General features: G+C 39.5%; 2 protein-coding genes across 3 annotated transcripts; both read right to left on the bottom strand.

Moving 5' to 3' along the window:
- Positions 1-327: 327 nt before the first annotated feature.
- LOC123982832 lies at positions 328-4,645 on the bottom strand. Its single transcript, XM_046068710.1, has 5 exons — positions 3,150-4,645; positions 2,628-2,767; positions 2,025-2,226; positions 1,679-1,828; positions 328-981 (listed from the first exon to the last, which is right to left on the bottom strand). Exons 1-5 carry the CDS (start codon positions 3,241-3,243, stop codon positions 746-748), a joined length of 822 nt encoding a protein of 273 aa, XP_045924666.1. The 5' UTR covers positions 3,244-4,645; the 3' UTR covers positions 328-745.
- Positions 4,646-4,763: 118 nt separating this feature from the next.
- LOC123982831 (sodium-dependent neutral amino acid transporter B(0)AT2-like) lies at positions 4,764-17,460 on the bottom strand. Of its 2 annotated transcripts, none has more exons than XM_046068709.1 (12): positions 17,362-17,460; positions 14,903-15,122; positions 14,077-14,234; positions 13,526-13,646; positions 13,244-13,419; positions 11,345-11,455; positions 11,008-11,249; positions 10,097-10,280; positions 9,806-10,007; positions 8,023-8,182; positions 7,735-7,897; positions 4,764-7,368 (listed from the first exon to the last, which is right to left on the bottom strand). In XM_046068709.1, exons 2-12 carry the CDS (start codon positions 15,120-15,122, stop codon positions 7,120-7,122), a joined length of 1,986 nt encoding a protein of 661 aa, XP_045924665.1. In that variant the 5' UTR covers positions 17,362-17,460; the 3' UTR covers positions 4,764-7,119. The 2 variants fall into 2 exon arrangements, with proteins under 2 accessions (XP_045924665.1, XP_045924664.1); XM_046068708.1 differs by lacking the exon at positions 17,362-17,460 and adding an exon at positions 15,849-16,174.
- Between the last annotated feature and the right edge of the window lie 300 nt (positions 17,461-17,760).

Below are 17,760 nucleotides of genomic sequence, written 5' to 3'. Positions count from 1 at the left end.
ATTAATAAACCTTCACATTAGCTGGATATTTCCTCAACGTGTAACCTCACAGTCACAAGTTTTCACATCCACACCAGTGAGAGGGACGGGGAAGGCCTGAGTAATGAAGCAATGTTTTGGACATATATTGGAATAAATCAGTATATGAACTCTGTCAGAAACTGGGTGAATAAAAAACACTTCAACATTATTTTTGACAACATGGGCATCTGTCTCAAGAGGCACTGACACAGACTGTTTTTGGTCTGTGTCAGTGCAGTTTGATACTTTTTTTTTTTTTATAATACCTGAGTGTGTGACAAGCAAATGAGCATGACAACATTTCTTTCATCTCTGGACAGTTTATTTTTTCCAGGTATCTTTGGCGACTACTGAAGGGATGGCTGTGGATGGTAAAGGTGCAGGAAAGATCTAATTTACTATAGCTGTACAAATTTACGGCACAATTCATACATATGGTTATGATGCAAAGGAGTTTAGGGCAGACTTGGTGGTGGTTATAGGCTGTGAAAGAGCGACATGTTAATGGTTAACAATGGTAACTGACAGATTTGGTGGTTTTAGCAGGTGTAGCTAGCAGTTAGCAGGACTGGTATATTATACCGCCAAATGTTGCTAAAAAGCCTGCCTGCAATTTTTTTTTTCCTGATGTGTATAGATTATGGAAAACAACTTGCACATTCAAATAACAACTACTTCTTATTTACTGTCATTCAAAAGTCATCTGCTAACTAAGCATTCAATTTCAGATACAGCTCTTCTCCAGATCCTTCGCTGATATAGTTCTCAGGGATTGACGAGAAAGGAAGAGAGGAGGGAAGGGCATGGCAGAGGGAAGAGGGGACAGGCAGGGTGGCACAGAGATGATGGATGGAGTGTCCGAGAGCGAGCCATAACCAGCTTTCTGCACATCTACTGCACTGGAGCCAGCAGAGGCATGGAAAAACACAGGGGGAGGGTCCATGGGGTCTGTGGTTAAATCTGCGGGCAGAAATATAAGGCAGAAATTTGAACTTTTAGATATTTCCTGTAAAGTCGAAAGTTGTCTCACAAAATAGAGCATGACACCAATATACCCATAATCTATATTTAGCACACTGAAAATACACATTCGGTTTTGTATTTCTGCTTTTAAAGCAACACCATGCTACATCAATTATAAGTGTCAGCAAGCAGGAAGTGCTTCTGTACCAAGAAGTCACACAGCATGAGTAAACAGGACTTAGCACGTTCATGTTTAATAATCCAGCCGGCCTTTGATGCTTTACAACAAATAATACCCGAGAGACAAGAGAGGAAGAAGATTGGATGTTGATGAGGGCAGTTTTCTCTGGATTTAAGTCTGCTGAAGAGGAGACGGTTTCTATTTCAATCTTTAGCCTCATTTTGTCACTCTGTGAGAAACAAGCTTGTTTGTAATAGTCAGTTTTATTTCATCTTTATTTCAGACATTTCTCTCAGTTGTAGTGTTGTTTTGTAGTGTAAGCAGATAAGATATGTATATTTTTACTTATTCAAAAATTATATATGCACATGCAAAAGGCATGCCCATAAAGCTTACTGGCAGTCCCTGCAAATAATTGCAATGTGGTACAGCTAAAGTGTCCTCAAGTGTTAGTCTGAAAGATGCTCAAACTCAATAACAATGTAATAAAATTCTATTCCTCTATTCCTCTACCTGAGTCATCGTTAAGCTGGGTGTGCAGGTACTGGTGTTTGTTGTAGAACTTGTTGTAGATACAGTACACTGCAGCCATCAGAGTGAAGGTTCCCATGGCCGCAGCAATGAACAGACCCACTTTGGCATTATCTTTGTCTAAATGGGCGTCTGTGGAGGCACAAACACATGACCAAAACCATCAAGAGTTTCACACACAAATCCTGTTCAGAATAAGGGAGAGTTAAGCTCCGAGTCTATGTAGAACATCTTGGTTATTCAGCCATATGCTACCTTATGACATTAACATTTGGCAGTGTGGATATGAATGTTTGTTCCGCCAAACATTTCCTTGAACTACACTTACAAGTTTGCTTTGCATTTAAATGAGTGGTTTCCTCTTTTCTGAGTAGCTCCCCGATGTGTGGTGGAGGAGGATGCGCTGCTGGGGCCTGATGAGCAGGAATCTCCTGTTCAGACCGCAGGGTGCTCTGGGAGTTGCTCAGTGGGAACACCAGCAGCAGGCAGAGAGCTGCCAGGCCCACCATGTGGGTCATCCTCTGGTACACCTACAAAATGAAGACATTTAACAGCAAAATATAATCAATGAAAACATAAATATAATTTTTATGTGAAGGTTTTCTGCCGAGGTTTACTTATTTTGAAATTTTAGTATATACACATGCTTTCTCCTGGCTGCTAACAGAGCAGTTTAGGGAGTTTCAATGCTCACAAGTAGCTCAATTACAGTCAAAACAATATTTCAGTTACCGTTGTTTTTCCACCCTACAGCTTGTTGTTCATAGTTATATTTACCCACTTGTATGTGGCAAACCTAACCTGGTCTTGCTCTAAAAAAGGCCTCTGGTACCATTTAATAAAGTCCTTATCCGACACACACACAAACACATTAACTGTTATACAAAGGCAAGTTTAAACATTTTAAATCGATCTTGTCTATTGTGTTTACCTGAGGTTGAAGCGAGGATGTCATGTTTCTCTTTGCCGGGTGTTGGTCCTGTCCTCTCTGCTGACTGAAGTGAGACTGCATCCAAGACAACTGGACTCCCCAGACACTTAATATTTCCACGGGGGACACCTGTGAGTTCTCTTCCACACAAGGATACAAGTGTAGAAAATGGCTCACACAAGTACTATGTTACGACAGACAAAACAGTCTTACAAAGGAACAAACCAAATGAATGTGACAGAAAATTCTTCCATGCTGGAGGCTTTCCTTTATTAAGTTCTGCTCTGGCACAGTGTTTTTTAAGCTTTTAACATTTGGACCTTGAATTTGTAGTTTGAGCAGAAATCATAATAAAAAAGTAGAGAGAGGATAGTGGGTGTTTGCTCATATCCAGTGAAACCAATGTTTTTATTTAGGTCTTTTAAAAGACAAATGATGTGATATTACAGAAAGATCCATCTTATACAAAAAAGACAAACCAAATAAGAACTTAAATGTGTTTGCAGAGGTCACACAACCTACTGTATGTAACATGATGGCGTTCAGCAAAGAAAAACTCTGACATCAGTGCAACAGAGCTCCCTGCTGACACATAAATGTACTGCTTAAATCTCATGCAACTGGCTTACACATCTATTACGCAAAAACAAAGAACAACTATAGCATAAGATGTAGAATTACAAACATTTTTTAAAAATTTAAATATGAACAATAACAGAATACAGTGTCCTGACAGTCTCTCAACAAAGCTTGTGAAATTCATGTTCAAGTTTTCCTCATGCATAATTAGAATGTATATATATCTAGGTATGCCTTTTGTTTTAGATTTGTACATAATTCATTAAATTTTACTCTACTCGTTATTCTCCGGCGTTAATGAACAGTCTGGAAATAGAGATCTACATTGTCTTGCTAGTCACCATAACAGTCTGGTATTTGATCCTTTGACCTGGCTGGTTCTGAAACACTGTAGGACGGAATGTCCCTTGACCATAATCTGCACTTCCTGGCAAGGAAACGGCTCAAGGAATGATAAATATGAAGCAAATACAAGGACATACTAACTGTTCACTGTGGCAAGCAGTCATAATGCAGGTCCTGATAGCCTTGAACAACAGGTTTCAGGCCACCTGCGCTTATTCTATAAACACGAGCTGTTAGATGTCTAGAGAAACATTAAGACACAAACTGATATCTACCTACAGGGAGTTAGAGCTGGGAAGAAACAGGCAGAATATGTTCATACAATCACAGACCAGTAAGAAAAGCAAATCATTGCTCATGCCACTACATGTTGTCTTCGTATACAGCTGTTTACCCTGGTAGAAGTCTGGACATCTACCAGCTTCACCTTTCCCAGTCATATAATGGTGCAAATGGACAGCAGCACAAAACTGGCAGCCTCTCTGTGCTTTTACATAAGTGATGTAGCCACCAAATGCTTCAGTGTAGACGCTCTGTGACAAATACTAGAAAATTGAGTGTAAAGTAAATAACGGAAAGAAAACGGCATTATCTGAGGGAGTAGTTGCCTGAGCTGTGTCAACTGAATATGAATGACATTCAATCTGTATCTGACTAGTGACATTTGTTACTTCTTGACAGCATAGAAGGTGTTGAATTGACCTCATACATCCAATGTTACAGCACATGTGGATCAAATTTCTGTGTCTCATTGTCACTTGCACACTAAATACCTGCTTAATTTCTGCTTTAGAGCTGGCCTCATTAAAAATTTACCAACAACTGTCATGCATGCAAAACACTGAAGTGATACAACAATCACCAGCCAGCTATACTGTACATACCATGCAATGTTATATGACAGATGAGAAGATACAACAAATAACAATATATAGCATTTAACAAATTTATACTGGAAGGAAGGATGGAGGAAAAGGCTTCAGTTGTACTTGCACTCTCATTCATTCTTACAAAATAAAGTTTGTATTCAGATGTGCATTCAGTGTCCCTTTTTCTAAAGAAAATGCACTCTCAATATCACTTTCTGAAAATGTAAATATAGAAAACTATAAAACAAGTCAATACTTAATACCTTGTTGGATGAAGGTCCAAGCAATGTTCCAAATTGAAAGTTTATGCTATATTTCAAGCATGATTTCATTACTACTGTAGTGCTGAAAGAAAATTTAATGAAATAGCAAAAATATATTACATTGCAAAAGCATTATATTACATTTTCCACAACATCCACTGCATACACTCGTACAGACTACATATACTAAAAACTGAAAATAAATGTCTTTTTAAATGATACACTTGCTAAGTGCTTTTATTCTTTTATTCAATCAGCCTCATCAAATCTGAAGGCTGTGTTTGGAATCGCATACTAACCGCAGACTGTCGATACGAACGTACTATTCATACTCAGTATGATGTCAAATTAAGCATGTAGTGTGTTCTAACTGCACAGCAGGTGGATTTGTGTACATGAGAAATACCCGGATGTATTCTAAATTAGCAAGAAAGTATGTGTTGTGAGTTTACTGAACATATAAAGCTGCCCCAAAATGTATTGCCTTTCTTTAGACTGTGTAACAGTCTGCTGGCAACTAAATTGTTCATTTAGAAGGCAGTACATTCTGAGTGAGTGCGTAGTAGGCAGTACGTTAGCCACTGGGACCGGCACAGTATGCGTTTTCAAACACAGCCTTAGTTTTATTCAATTAATATTCAACAGCATTCACAGTCAATTCATGTAGATAATAACCCACTGAAAATGTAAAAAAAACTACACCTTTAATTTCAGGAAAATGGCAACTCATTATCAAGCAGTTAAGTCTAAAAAAACATTATTTTACAATATAAACACCTTAATTACATCACATACTGCACCTTAATCTGAAATAAAGAGTACTTTGAGTGATACTTTGTCTAGCCTGTTAAACAACTAGTCTCCTCCTAAACCCAATTTTAAAAAAAAACTAAACAACATGACAGGATGATGGAAACTTGCACATTCAGTACGAGATCATATTTTTTTACCAATAAAAAGAAAAATGGTGTGTGAAAATAATCACAATAATAATAATCAAAACAGAGCCAAAAGATGAATGCTCAAATAGTGTATACAGCTGTTGGGAGTTCAGGTTGGTTTGACCAGAGCATGTAAACATATATGCATGAATAATGTAGCTACACAATGTACCTGCAAAACATCCAGTAATATTAAACTGAAGAAGTAAGACAGCGACCTATGACTCAGGTGTTTTTAGACCTGCAAACATGGTTAGATGGCTTCTGTGTAGTGAATGAAATTAATACTGAACCCAAAAGCTGTACCTAATTCAACATACTTGAATCTCTCTTGATGTAACAGTCTCACAATGCCATCATTTCCCTGTTTTAACTCAGGCTCAGTTTTTTTTGTTGTAACTCAAATCCTAACTCACAATCTAAAACAATTTTCATAACATTTGTTTAATTTACAGTGCTGTAAAAACTAAATTAAGAGTTCATTATTAAGGTAAAAAGACATGTTAAGAGACTCTGAACAGTGGTCAGCTGTAATTCTGTCCTCAACAAAACAGAAGTAAAAAGTTGATGGTTTTGAATAACTGGAAATTATGAGGTGCATCTCACATGAGCATGCTTTTATAAAAGTGGAAAAAGACCAATAAAAACGTAGGATATTTTACCAAAAATGGACAAGTGAACTATTCATACAAACCTAGAATTACCACCCTGCAGTTGGATGCCTCTGCCAACCGGTCATGTTGCAGTTTACATCCTCGCTCAGGATGATCTCAATAAGCTGGCATGCTCAAATACCTTGTTTGCATTCACGTGATTCCAATGACGCTCAATGGTCATAATGAGACAGGAAGTGAAAGGCAGAAGGGACCAGATGAAAGAATGCCCCTGCTGTGCTAGTTATTGTTTACTCATTGTGTCGTCCCAGTCAACATGTGTGCAACATCTGGAATCTACCAGTTCATTACTAAAAAATGGACGGGGAGGTGAAACATGGTCATCAATTCTTGAGTTTTGGCCAAAAATGCATTTTGTGAGTCACATGACCTTGACCTTTGGCAACCAAATTTTAATCAGTTCATCCTTCAGTCCAAGCAGACGGACAGACAACTCAAAAGCATAATGCCTCCAACGATGTCTGTAGCTTGTACTGAAAACTAAGGAATATTGTTTTTGTTCATTTGGACATCAACTCTGTATCAATCAATCAGTTGCTGGAAATTCTACCTTGTAGTTACCACACAGCAATAAATTATTTGTTCCATATTTTCCATATTATGTACTTTTTAAAAGTTGTACTTGTTGGAACAGTAGATATGTTTGGATATGTTTGGACTTAATTTAAGTAAAAAGAATAAAAACTATATTAAGCACACATTTCAACTTCTCTCTGTGCTACAGCTGCACTAAAAGCTGACAGATAATCGTACTGTGCATGGCACAGTGACATTTTGAGTCCATATTGTCATTTCCCACTGTGTAACATCATGTCCAATGTTTAGGAAGAGGAAGCAGCGGCCCCGCTCCTTTGGCCCAGCTCTGACATGTGAGTCATTAAGGTTTCACACCTGTCATCAGTGTTAACAATACTGTACTGACCAATCTCTGTTTCTCTCTGTGTTTGCTGTAGTCTGTCCTGCATAACAGCGTGGATCAAGGCCACTGGGACTGGCATCATGGCAAATATGATCAGTATAGCCAAAACAGCCAGAGCCCAGCCAGGGTACTCGAGGTGCTCCTCAGAAGCCTGAAAAACAGGAATCACATTAGTCACTCAAGAACTTAAACACCCTAAACATTCTGTGTGAATGGAGAAAAATTCACCACCAATTATCTCCTTCAAGTAGGGAAGTAGGTGTGGAGCGAGAAAGAACCAGCTTGCTTTACCATTTGCTTTTTTTGGTGCAAGAGCTGTTTGTCTTACTCAAGATGAAATATTTTTTTTGGCTGCACTTCATATTTCTGTTTATGTTTAATATGGCTGAGAATATTGTTTTCAGATTCTATTGTAGTGAACAAACTTTGCCAACAAAAACATTCATGCCCAAGGCCATCTCAAATAGCTGTTTTTTCTCCCAGCATTAACACGTCAAGGGTGTTTTTTTTACCTTACCTTCTCTTGGTTCCATGCCATATAAGTAGGGCGTGTGATAAACATGCGAATGGTGGTGGCACCCAGCAGTCCCAGCATCGCAAGAAGGCAGATGTATTTCCACAGGTACTTGTAAATCACACTGGGACGCCAGCCCAGCATTGCCTCAATGTCGTCCAGGAACCTTCAGAAATTACACATTTTTGAGACAAACACTGATAAGACTCTAAAATAATTAGGTGAATTCTACATGGAATTTAAGATTTCAAAACTGAAGACCGTTACCCATAGTCTGGAAATAACTCTCACCTGTCAGCTCCATACAGCCAGGACACACTAAAGGTCTCAAAAACCACCACAATGATGAGGGGCAGAGTGGCAGAATAATCATCAAACATCATCACAAAGTAGTTCCCACAACGCTGGGTGAAGAGCAGGCCAATTAGAAAGCCAATGATGCAGCTGAAAACTGCAACGATATAAAAACAGAACAGACATGTTAGGATAAGACCACTTCTTTACAGAGAGCATACGCAATAAAGCACTGTGTAGAAAAATATTTGTGGTGAATAATTTTGGCAAGTAAATTTACTAATTTTGCTCCCTCTCTGCTTGAAGGTGTCAGTCAAATGACCTGATGGATTGTTGGGTTGGCAGGAAATCCTGTTTAGACTCAGGTCCATGACACATGACAAAACACTGACCAGAGTGAGATTCATGCCAGAGGGGTAGTTAGGTTAGACTTTACTGTCCAACAGCACTTAATGGGCAACACAAAATTGACAGTGACATTTTGATAATGACAGTGTTGTTTAGAGTACTGTGCAGAATGCTGTCAAAGCCATTTCTCTTTAATTCAAAACTTAAAGGGGGATTATGGAGTTTTCAGCGGCCACTGGCGATGCGGTTTTAAGATTGCAACCAGATGTGGGCTCTTAGGCGTGCTCGCTTGAACTCATGAGCGAGCATAATCCCAAAGCCAACCGTTTTCATACAGAAATTCTTCAATAATCGCGGAATCGTGGCTTTTCTCCAGACATATTCAGGCTATTTTAGTTCAATGATCCTGGCTCAGAGGCAGATCAACAGATCTCCGTACCTTTCATTCAGCGCAGCGAGACACCAGCATATTGGCACAATACGCCCCGTAAAAAGGCAGTGTGACAGCGGCTATAGACAGACAGGGAGACAGCTTCCCACAACATGCTGGAAACTCAGGTAAACTCCCACAGCAAAGTTACAGTAATATTTTTATCAGCTGCAGGTTGAACTAATCCATGCTTACATGATAATGTTACATTTACTGCATTTAGCTGAAGTGGTACATCGTCGTTAGCTCGCCTGTCTGCTTTTCAGTAACTAACTTTACTATCTGTGTATCTTTCACCGGAGGCTCAGCAGTGTGAGCACAGCTAACCTATATATATTGGATGATAACAAAACGGTTAGTGAGCTGGACTACATATTATAAATGAGACTGTTGCCACACTTTCTAACAGTTAGACCACATTACTGTAATGTTAGTAAGTTAGATGGGTATTCCTTTGTTTTGTTGTTCTGCGCCGTTTTGTTGCAGTATTGTATATTATGTGGATCATCTTAGTTACAGCGACTGAGACTGTGGAGAAGCTGTGTACCTGAGTATCGGTAAAACGGCAATAAATCTATATTGAACAATACAAAGCAAACAACGGCAGGTACGAGCTAAATGTTTTGTCATTCTTATTAACAGAGAAAAGAAGACGATTATGAATAGATAACGCCCAGCTTGTAGCCTATCTAGCATTACCAGTCAGCGACACAGTTGGAGTACACAGCGTGTGCTTGGGGGCAGAACATTATCGTTCATCAGTGTGGATGCGCACACATCATTATTATTAAAGTTCTTGGTGCAGACAGCCCTTTAGAATGAAGACTAAGCCATGATTAACTAAAATACTTTCGTTAATTAGAATTTGCTGGATGTGTCTAATAAATTAATTGCAGAATCAAGATTTTATAGCATCTTTTCACAAACATAGCTAGCCAACTATCCTGAGTCATGTCTGTAATGTGATATTGAAGCTTGCATAGAGGTAAAACAGGTGTTTACTTGTGAGCTTGATCTTGTTGTTGGCCAGAGTTTTGAAGCGGTCGGTGAGTGGGGCGAGGATGCCCTCCATAGTGCCAAACATGGTGCTGAGTCCTAAGTTGAGCAGCATGAGGAAGAAGAGTGCTGACCAGAAGGGGCTTGCAGGCAGTAGTGACATGGCCTCTGTGAAGGCAATAAAAGCTAGGCCTGTGCCCTCTACACCCTGAACACAAGAGGGGCAGCTTTAGTTTTTGATGAACAGCACATACAATACAAAAACAAAATCCCCTTGAGCAAATTGACAATCTTTACCTTCTGCATCTCTTTTTCCAGGTCACACTCTGTTAAATTGCCAGGGACCTTATTTCCGTACTGTTTAAACCAGGCACTGTAGTCCTCTATAGCCACAGAACTGGGATCAGAATAGTTGAAGCCTGGCAACATGTTCGTGTCAACATAACCCATGCGAAGCTGCTCTGTTAACTCCTTCACATTACTAAAAAAAAGGAGACAAAAGAAAATTTAATTATACCCATAAAGGGGATGTACCATAGTCTGTACCAAGCCATAATGTACACTGAACAAAATTATAAATGCAACACTTTTGTTTTTGCCCCCATTCATCATGAGCTGAACTCAAAGATCTAAGATAAAAGATAAAAACCAAGATAAAAACATCCCAGTTCTTGCATGGCCAGCATACTCACCGGACACGTAACCCATTGAGCATGTTTGGGACGATCTGAATCAGCGTATATGACAGCGGTGTCCAGGTTCAGCGAATATCCAGCAACTTTGCACAGCCATTGAAGAGGAGTGGACCAACATTCTACAGGCCACAATCAACATCAACTCAATGCAAAGGACATGTGTTGCACTGCCTAAGGCAAAAGGTGGTCATACCAGATACTGACTGGTTTCTGGACCCCTCCAATACAGTGAAACTGCACCTTTTCGTGTGGCCTTTTATTGTGACCAGCCTCAGGCATACCTGTGCAATACCCATTCTGTCTGATCAGCATCTTGATATGCCACATCTGTGAGGTGGATGGATTATCTCGGCAAAGGAGAAGTGCTCACGAACACAGATTTTGACATGTTTGTGAACAATATTTGAGAGAAATAGGCCTTTTGTGTACATAGAGAAAGTCTTCTTTCTCTTTGAGTTCAGCTCATGATGAATGGGGGCAAAAACAACTCAATGATTATCCTCTAAAACATACCTGGCTACACATTCTACAACCTTTCCTTTGGCATGGAAGCCGAGCACAGCAAACACCACTAGAGTGGCCAGCACAGATGTGAAGAAGTTTATAGCGGAGACAGTGAAGGCATCACGGTGGCAGTTGTTGTTCTTGGGATTGTAGGAGGAGTAGGCGATAATGGACCCAAAGCCAAGGCCCAAGGCAAAGAAGACCTGTGTGGCTGCCTGCCGCCACACCTGCACATCTGCCCAAATTTCTACCTAGAAATTAATGGAGGGAACAACAGGTGCGTCAGGGAAATACTCATATCTGCCTCTCTTCTCTACACTCAGCCAGACATTTTATCTGTGGATACCTTGGGGTAGAACATGTAGGAGATTCCCTCTAAGGCCCCATCCAGCAGGAGTCCTCGGACAAGGAAGCAGAACAGAACCACGTAGGGGAAGATGGAGGAGAAATACATCACCTAGGAAGTGAGAAAAAATAATTACATTAACAAGTAAATCTAGACAGCTAACAGTTATATGTGCCTGTGTGCATACAAATTTCCATGTTTTTCATGGTAAGCTGTGCACCAACAGACTCGTTTCCTTAAATTACTTAGTTACATTCCACATGCTAATAGTGTTTTTTAGTTAGTACCCTGCTGAATCATACTAAGTTTGTAACAACCCATTTTCCCTACAGAGATAACTGACCTTTAGGCCCCTTCCACACTACTCCATTTTAGTTTCCAAACGGAGAGTTAAAACTAATAGGATCCAAACCAGCGTTTTAGCTGCATATCAGAGTTGATCTCCGTCTACATTAAAACGACTGAAAACACACATCTATTGGCCGTTCAGGTACACTGGGCATGCGCGTGCCGGTGTAAACATGAAGCAGATGGTCTATTCCGTAGTTACAGAAGATTTGGTGAAAGAATAAAGAAATGCAGACGAAGAATCAGACCAGATTTTTTTTGCATGCATATATAAGGAGCTGGGACTGTTACTGAATGTGACACAGGAAGTGTGGCGGCGGAAAACAGACTAGGAGTCGTTGCACAGTAAACGGCTACATGCAGTACCCTACAAGTGTAGGCAGATAGGTCTAAGTGTTATTTGCACGGTACAGAATATTTAAATAAAAATACCGACTTAAAAACTCTGTCAGTAGCATCGTGTTTCTGCTTTGCATGACTTATAAGACCCAATCAGAGAGCCGAGCGTGAACGACTGCGTCATCGTTTCTAAAATCCTCCGTTTTTGCCCGTCTTCACAAAAACGCCCTCCGGAGTTTCGAAACGCAAAACGGGGTCGGCAGCGTTTCCAAACTTCTCCGTTTTAGCCGTTTTAGTCTGGATGGGAGGTGCAAACGTAGCAAAAGGTCTCCGTTTTAATTGGAAAATGCAGTAGTGTGGATGGGGCCTTAATCTAATCTGAGGTGTAAAGCTTGCTGCTTTTTAGAGACTGAACATATGGCCCTTGTAATCGAGATGCCAGGTGCTTAAGTCAGTAGTAGCATGAAACACCTGAAACAGTATGTTTGCTCTACACATGCCTGGCAACACTAATGCCATCTTGAGAGAGCTTTGCTGTTCATTATAATTTACAGCTCTACTGAGACTGAATGGGCCGATATGTGTTACAGTAAACAAACACAGTATTAAAAACATTTACAAAACTCCCAGTACTTTAACACAAAATGTGGATTTTGCCACTTGAAGTGGGTCAACACCTAAGCCAGACATTCCAGAGACGCCATCACTCAAAGCAAACCCCAAAATCTAAGCCCAACACATGACTGGGATTTGACCAAACTGAGAATGTCAAAACAATGTAGCACATTTTTGTTATTTAATGCTCAGCCATCCATTCTGCAGTGGTAATGAAAATGAACTTATTTCCAGTTGTATTAAAAAAATATATATTGTGTTTAGTAACCAAAACAATTAACGTTTTTCTTAGCAATATCACATGGCACATTTTCCTAGTGCAACTTGAAATGCATAAACAAGTTCATCCTGCAGATATGAACCATCTGACTCCTACATGCATATCTTAATGCAGATAAACAGCCATTCAGCCATTTAATCTGTGATATCTGAAGTAGAAACTCATCAGTAAGTAACTGACTGGAAAATGTTTCAAGTCCAGTAGTTGCATTGTTTACAGCTCCTGTTTATCACAACAACACTACCAAAGTGCTGCTAAACACAAGCAAAAAATACAAATTTTTGAAAGCCAGGTGCCACAACAGATCACACATGTACCTTGACGGAGGACTTGATACCCTTGAACATTCCCAGGCACACAATGGTCCAGGCTGCCAGCAGACAGCAGGTAATGTAAGGGTTGAAAGAGCCTGTCTCATCTATAGAGTCTGTGATATCCAAAGCTTGGCGGTACCAGAAATACGATGTGGGGGAGCTCTTTTTGCATTCTTTCACTGGTGTAAAGAGAAAAGAATTTGATCAAGAGACACAGCTAATACATTTACAATGTAGTTACTGCTCGTGTCTTGTCAGTTTTTAACCTTAATACTCTGTGTTTACCTGTTACATTTCCCAGTGTTGGACAATGTTCCCAAGGTAAAGGGTACTGGAACGAGTTCCCAAGATAGAAAAGACTCCATGCAAGGATCACGTTGTAGTAGAGAGCCACAAAAAAACAAACCTGAGGACATTTGAGAACAAGATTATCACATTCATATGAAAATGATGCTATGTTTTAAAAGGGCAAATACTGTTTACCATCTGTCAAAAAATGTGAACAAAAAAGTAGGTACATGGTTACAGTGCTTCTCTCAGCAGTTGATGCTAATACTCAAGAGATAAAAAGAGAAAGACACCACATGCCTTGACAGCTGTTGCAAGAAAGTAACTGCCTTCCCATTTGAAGTTACTTCCTCGTAACTGTTTTGTAATTTGAACTACAAGTACACCTGATCACATCATAACAGCACTAGGCCAGTGCTTTTATTGACAGTGGTAAAAACAGAAAAAGTATTGACTGAAGCAGAAGTGTACAACACAAGCAACATCATATACTGAACAATCAAAAAGTATTAGAAGGTGGGTCAATAAATTAACAACCAGTTTCTTACTACACAGCTGGAGTAGCCAATCCCTGCGAGCTTGGGGGAGATGTACTTCCACACTCCAATGCTGCCCTGTCGGATGGCCTGACCGGCTGCCAGCTCCAGGAAGAACAAGGGTATGCCCACAACCAGCATCAGCAGCACATACAGGAAGAGAAAAGCTCCTGAAGAGAAGAAGTGACCAGCATTCGGTTGGCAAACAGCACCACAATTTCATACTCTGAACAAAAATTATTCAAAAGGAGAAGCAGATGTTTGTGCCACGTGAGCAGAATTTTGAACCATTCAAATTACTTCCACCTGCAACACAACATTCTTCTGAAAATACACCTAATCCACCCTTCAGGGTAAATACGGCACATGAAGCTCTTTCGGGTCAACGGTTTCATTTTAAGAAAAACCGACAGCAGTATTGAAAGTACAAAACTTGTTTAAAAAGTTGATTACATTGGTGTAACGGTGTCTGTATTTTCTGGTACAGTTTATACTGTTTTCCCAGGCGACAGATAGAAACCAGATGTTGGCACATCAGATTTCAGGGCAGCAGAATTTAGTTAATTTTTTTACAGAAAGAAGAAGAAGAAGAAGAAGAAGAAGAAATAATACTTTATTTTTCCCTTTCAGTAAATTAATTTTCATTCATTGATTGATCTCCCGTATGGGAAATTCAAAAAGGATAGTTTATACTGTGTGTATAAACATTATGGTTAAGCCCAATAATAATATTCGCTCTTTCATCACATGCTTGTCCTGTGATGACGATGCTGACTACCCACTCTGAGTTTGGTGTAATACTGTATATATAATGTATAGTATACTGTATAGCACTCACCTCCTCCATTTTGATGGCACAAATATGGAAACCTCCAGACGTTGCCGAGCCCAACACTGAATCCCACCTGAGCCAAAAAATACTCTATTTTACTGTTCCATCCTGCTCGAGCGGCAGGCTCAGGGAAGCCCTGCTGGCTCTCCTCACCAGCATAGCCATTGATCTCTGGCTCCAAGGTTCCTATATTGTCATCGTCAGTTGGCAAAGGCTGCTTCTCCATCTAAGACAGTAGGGGACAAAAGAAAGAAAGGACAGAAACGGGTCAAGATGCAAAGTAATACGTAACCACTATATTGATGAAGTAAGACTGTGGCTGATCATCCATGATGGTCGACATAATTATTCTTTTTCATTATTATTAATATCATTATCAGTTACAATGAATGAATACAGAAGGGTAAACTAGATGTTACATTCTGTAAAATAATACAAAATAAAATCAACAAATGAATAGAGTTGTTTTATTATCAATCAAGATAAAACACAACTTTATTGATCTCTGGGGGAGATTCACAAGCTACATGGCAGTATATAAAATAATTAAAATGATCCCCACCTCTACCAAGTGCAGCAAAAAAGTGATGAACACATTAATGCATCCAATAATATAATTTAGGCTACAACATTCTGCAAAATTAGTACGTGGTACTTTAAGTGATTTTAATGCTAATATTTATGTACTTTTACAGCTAGCTACCCCACAGGTGGTTAATTACACAGTAATAGTATTAGTACACTAATTGTAAGCTTTTATAATCCAGGCATAATAATACACTCCCTGGGTTCAGTAAACAAACCTCCTCACAACATGAGTTAGAGCACTTAGATCCTAACAAATGTTCATATCCTCTTATTATTAAGAAATAAAGCCAGTAGTCTTGACCAACTCTTTGTCTGCACTCACTGTAAACACAGATAACGGACACTTACGATAAACCACACTGACCTGGTAACCAGCTAATGTCGCCAAAGAGAAGAAGAAGAAACACCGGAGTTAGCAGCAAACGGAGAATGTCGACAGTAATATTTTATTCTCCGTTGTTCAATGGAGGAAACAGCCACGTGTGGCTGTGGTTTGTTGCCTGAACGCAGCGCGAGCCAAGTTAATCTTCGGATTCCACCTATCAATTTAAATGTAAAATACCAGAAATAATACTACTACTTTGGTAGTGTTAAACTATACAAAAAGGTATAAAAAAGATTCACATGCAGGCAATAATGATCATTGTGTCACCACCCGCGCAATCTCGCGGTTTATTGGTGTAGATGTGGGCTTGTTTCTTCCGTGCACTACAAAGAACACTCCACCCACAATGCTCAAACTTTCAAGAGCTGTCCGAAATGTGAACACCGTTGTTAGCACGGACACAAACCTGGAGTAATACGTCTGGACTGCTGTTTCTCTAATGAACTGTGTACAAAATGATAGACCCTATCACATACAGATATCCGTCGGTGTTTCCAGAACCCAAATGGGGATATTCAAAAACCTTGTTTTGCTCTAGAAACAATCCAAACCCCAACAAAATAGGCTATACATTTACAGCAAACCAGCAAATCATCACAACTGAAAAGCTGAAACTATTCAATGCAGCCTACTGCTTTTAAAAAGTAGCCTGCAGTAGCCTATTTATGTAGTTACAGTAGGCTACTCTAATAAATGTACTAGTTACCTTGCACCACTGCAGTCATTTTGTAATGAAATTGAAATTGTGGGTGCTGTTAAAATTTTAGAATAAACCCAACTGGGCACATATTTGCAGCTTTCAGCTAAAATTAAAGGTTCCCACACACACAAGGAGCCATGAACGCACCTTCAACACTTACAAAGGATTTTATTTCCTAACACGTGTGACTGTTTCATTCACGGTAGATTTAACTTGACAACCCCATGTAATTGACAATTTGTTAGCCTTTTAAATAGGAAGGTTAAGAAATAAAAGGAATAAAGTTGAATAATTTGATCTCCTCTGGTCCACATTTCTAGATTGTCAAACATAACACGTGGCAAACACTTTCTCACCTGAGACAGTTTCAGTTTTTGTTTCAGTTATTGTTTCTTACTATCAGATATTCTTTCCCTGATTTAGTACAGTTTAGTTTATGAAAATATAAAGAAAGGGTAGGCTGATGCAATAGTCTGTCTAGTCATCAAGCAGTACGGTTTTTAGTTGTTGTTTTTTTGCTTTTTTCGCTCTGTAACAGCGATCATGCTCAGATCCTGCAAAATCTAAAACTCCTTTTTGTCTTTAAAGTCATTAGTCCAAAAGGATTCACTGCAGTTCTGGAAAGCACCACATCAAACATCACACACACATACACGCGCGCGCGCTGTGTGCCACGTATTCTTGTTTTGGAGTCAAATCAAACACTCACCTATACGGTCAACTTATAATTAACAGTGTAGTGTATTCGCTTGCAAATAACGACATGTATTTATTAATAACTGATTAGCCTACCTCGTGGTATCAAATAGCAGAGATCCTTTACAAAAAAAAGAGTATCCAAATGTCCTTAGACCAAAGTCAAGTAATTCGGTTGCAGCCACTTTACCAGACTCCGCCTATCTTCTCTGTGGATGACATGGTAACTTGTCAACCTTCAGTTGAGGACTGTTATGAAATGTGACACCCCACTTTCCTATTTTCCAACCTATGCATGATGCCCCCCACCCCCAACCTTCTGTGTGTGTGTTTGTGTGTGTGTGTTTGTGTGTGTGTGTGTGTGTGTGTGTGTGTGTGTGTGTGTGTGTGTGTGTGTGTACTATGTTATTATTTCAAAGATGCTATGAAATTGCAACTATCAGTAACTTGCAGGAATCTGCAAATCTTGTATTTATATTTTCTGATGTTATTTTG

Source organism: Micropterus dolomieu, linkage group LG14 (assembly GCF_021292245.1).
Source record: "Micropterus dolomieu isolate WLL.071019.BEF.003 ecotype Adirondacks linkage group LG14, ASM2129224v1, whole genome shotgun sequence".
NCBI lineage: Eukaryota > Metazoa > Chordata > Actinopteri > Centrarchiformes > Centrarchidae > Micropterus > Micropterus dolomieu.
Note: the sequence above shows the minus strand (reverse complement) of the source record. Positions and strands in the feature narration are given on the sequence as shown.

Excerpts from the sequence above, each read along its gene's own strand:
- LOC123982832 (XM_046068710.1), bottom strand. The coding sequence starts at position 3,243 with ATGAGATTTAAGCAGTACATTTATGTGTCAGCAGGGAGCTCTGTTGCA. Across the intron at positions 2,768-3,149 it reads ACGCCATCATGTTACATACA|AGAACTCACAGGTGTCCCCC; the intron begins GTAGGTTGTGTG and ends CTTGTGTGGAAG. Across the intron at positions 2,227-2,627 it reads CATCCTCGCTTCAACCTCAG|GTGTACCAGAGGATGACCCA; the intron begins GTAAACACAATA and ends TTCATTTTGTAG.
- LOC123982831 (XM_046068709.1), bottom strand. The coding sequence starts at position 15,122 with ATGGAGAAGCAGCCTTTGCCAACTGACGATGACAATATAGGAACCTTG. Across the intron at positions 11,250-11,344 it reads CCTACATGTTCTACCCCAAG|GTAGAAATTTGGGCAGATGT; the intron begins GTATCCACAGAT and ends ATTAATTTCTAG. Across the intron at positions 7,369-7,734 it reads TGGCATGGAACCAAGAGAAG|GCTTCTGAGGAGCACCTCGA; the intron begins GTAAGGTAAAAA and ends CCTGTTTTTCAG.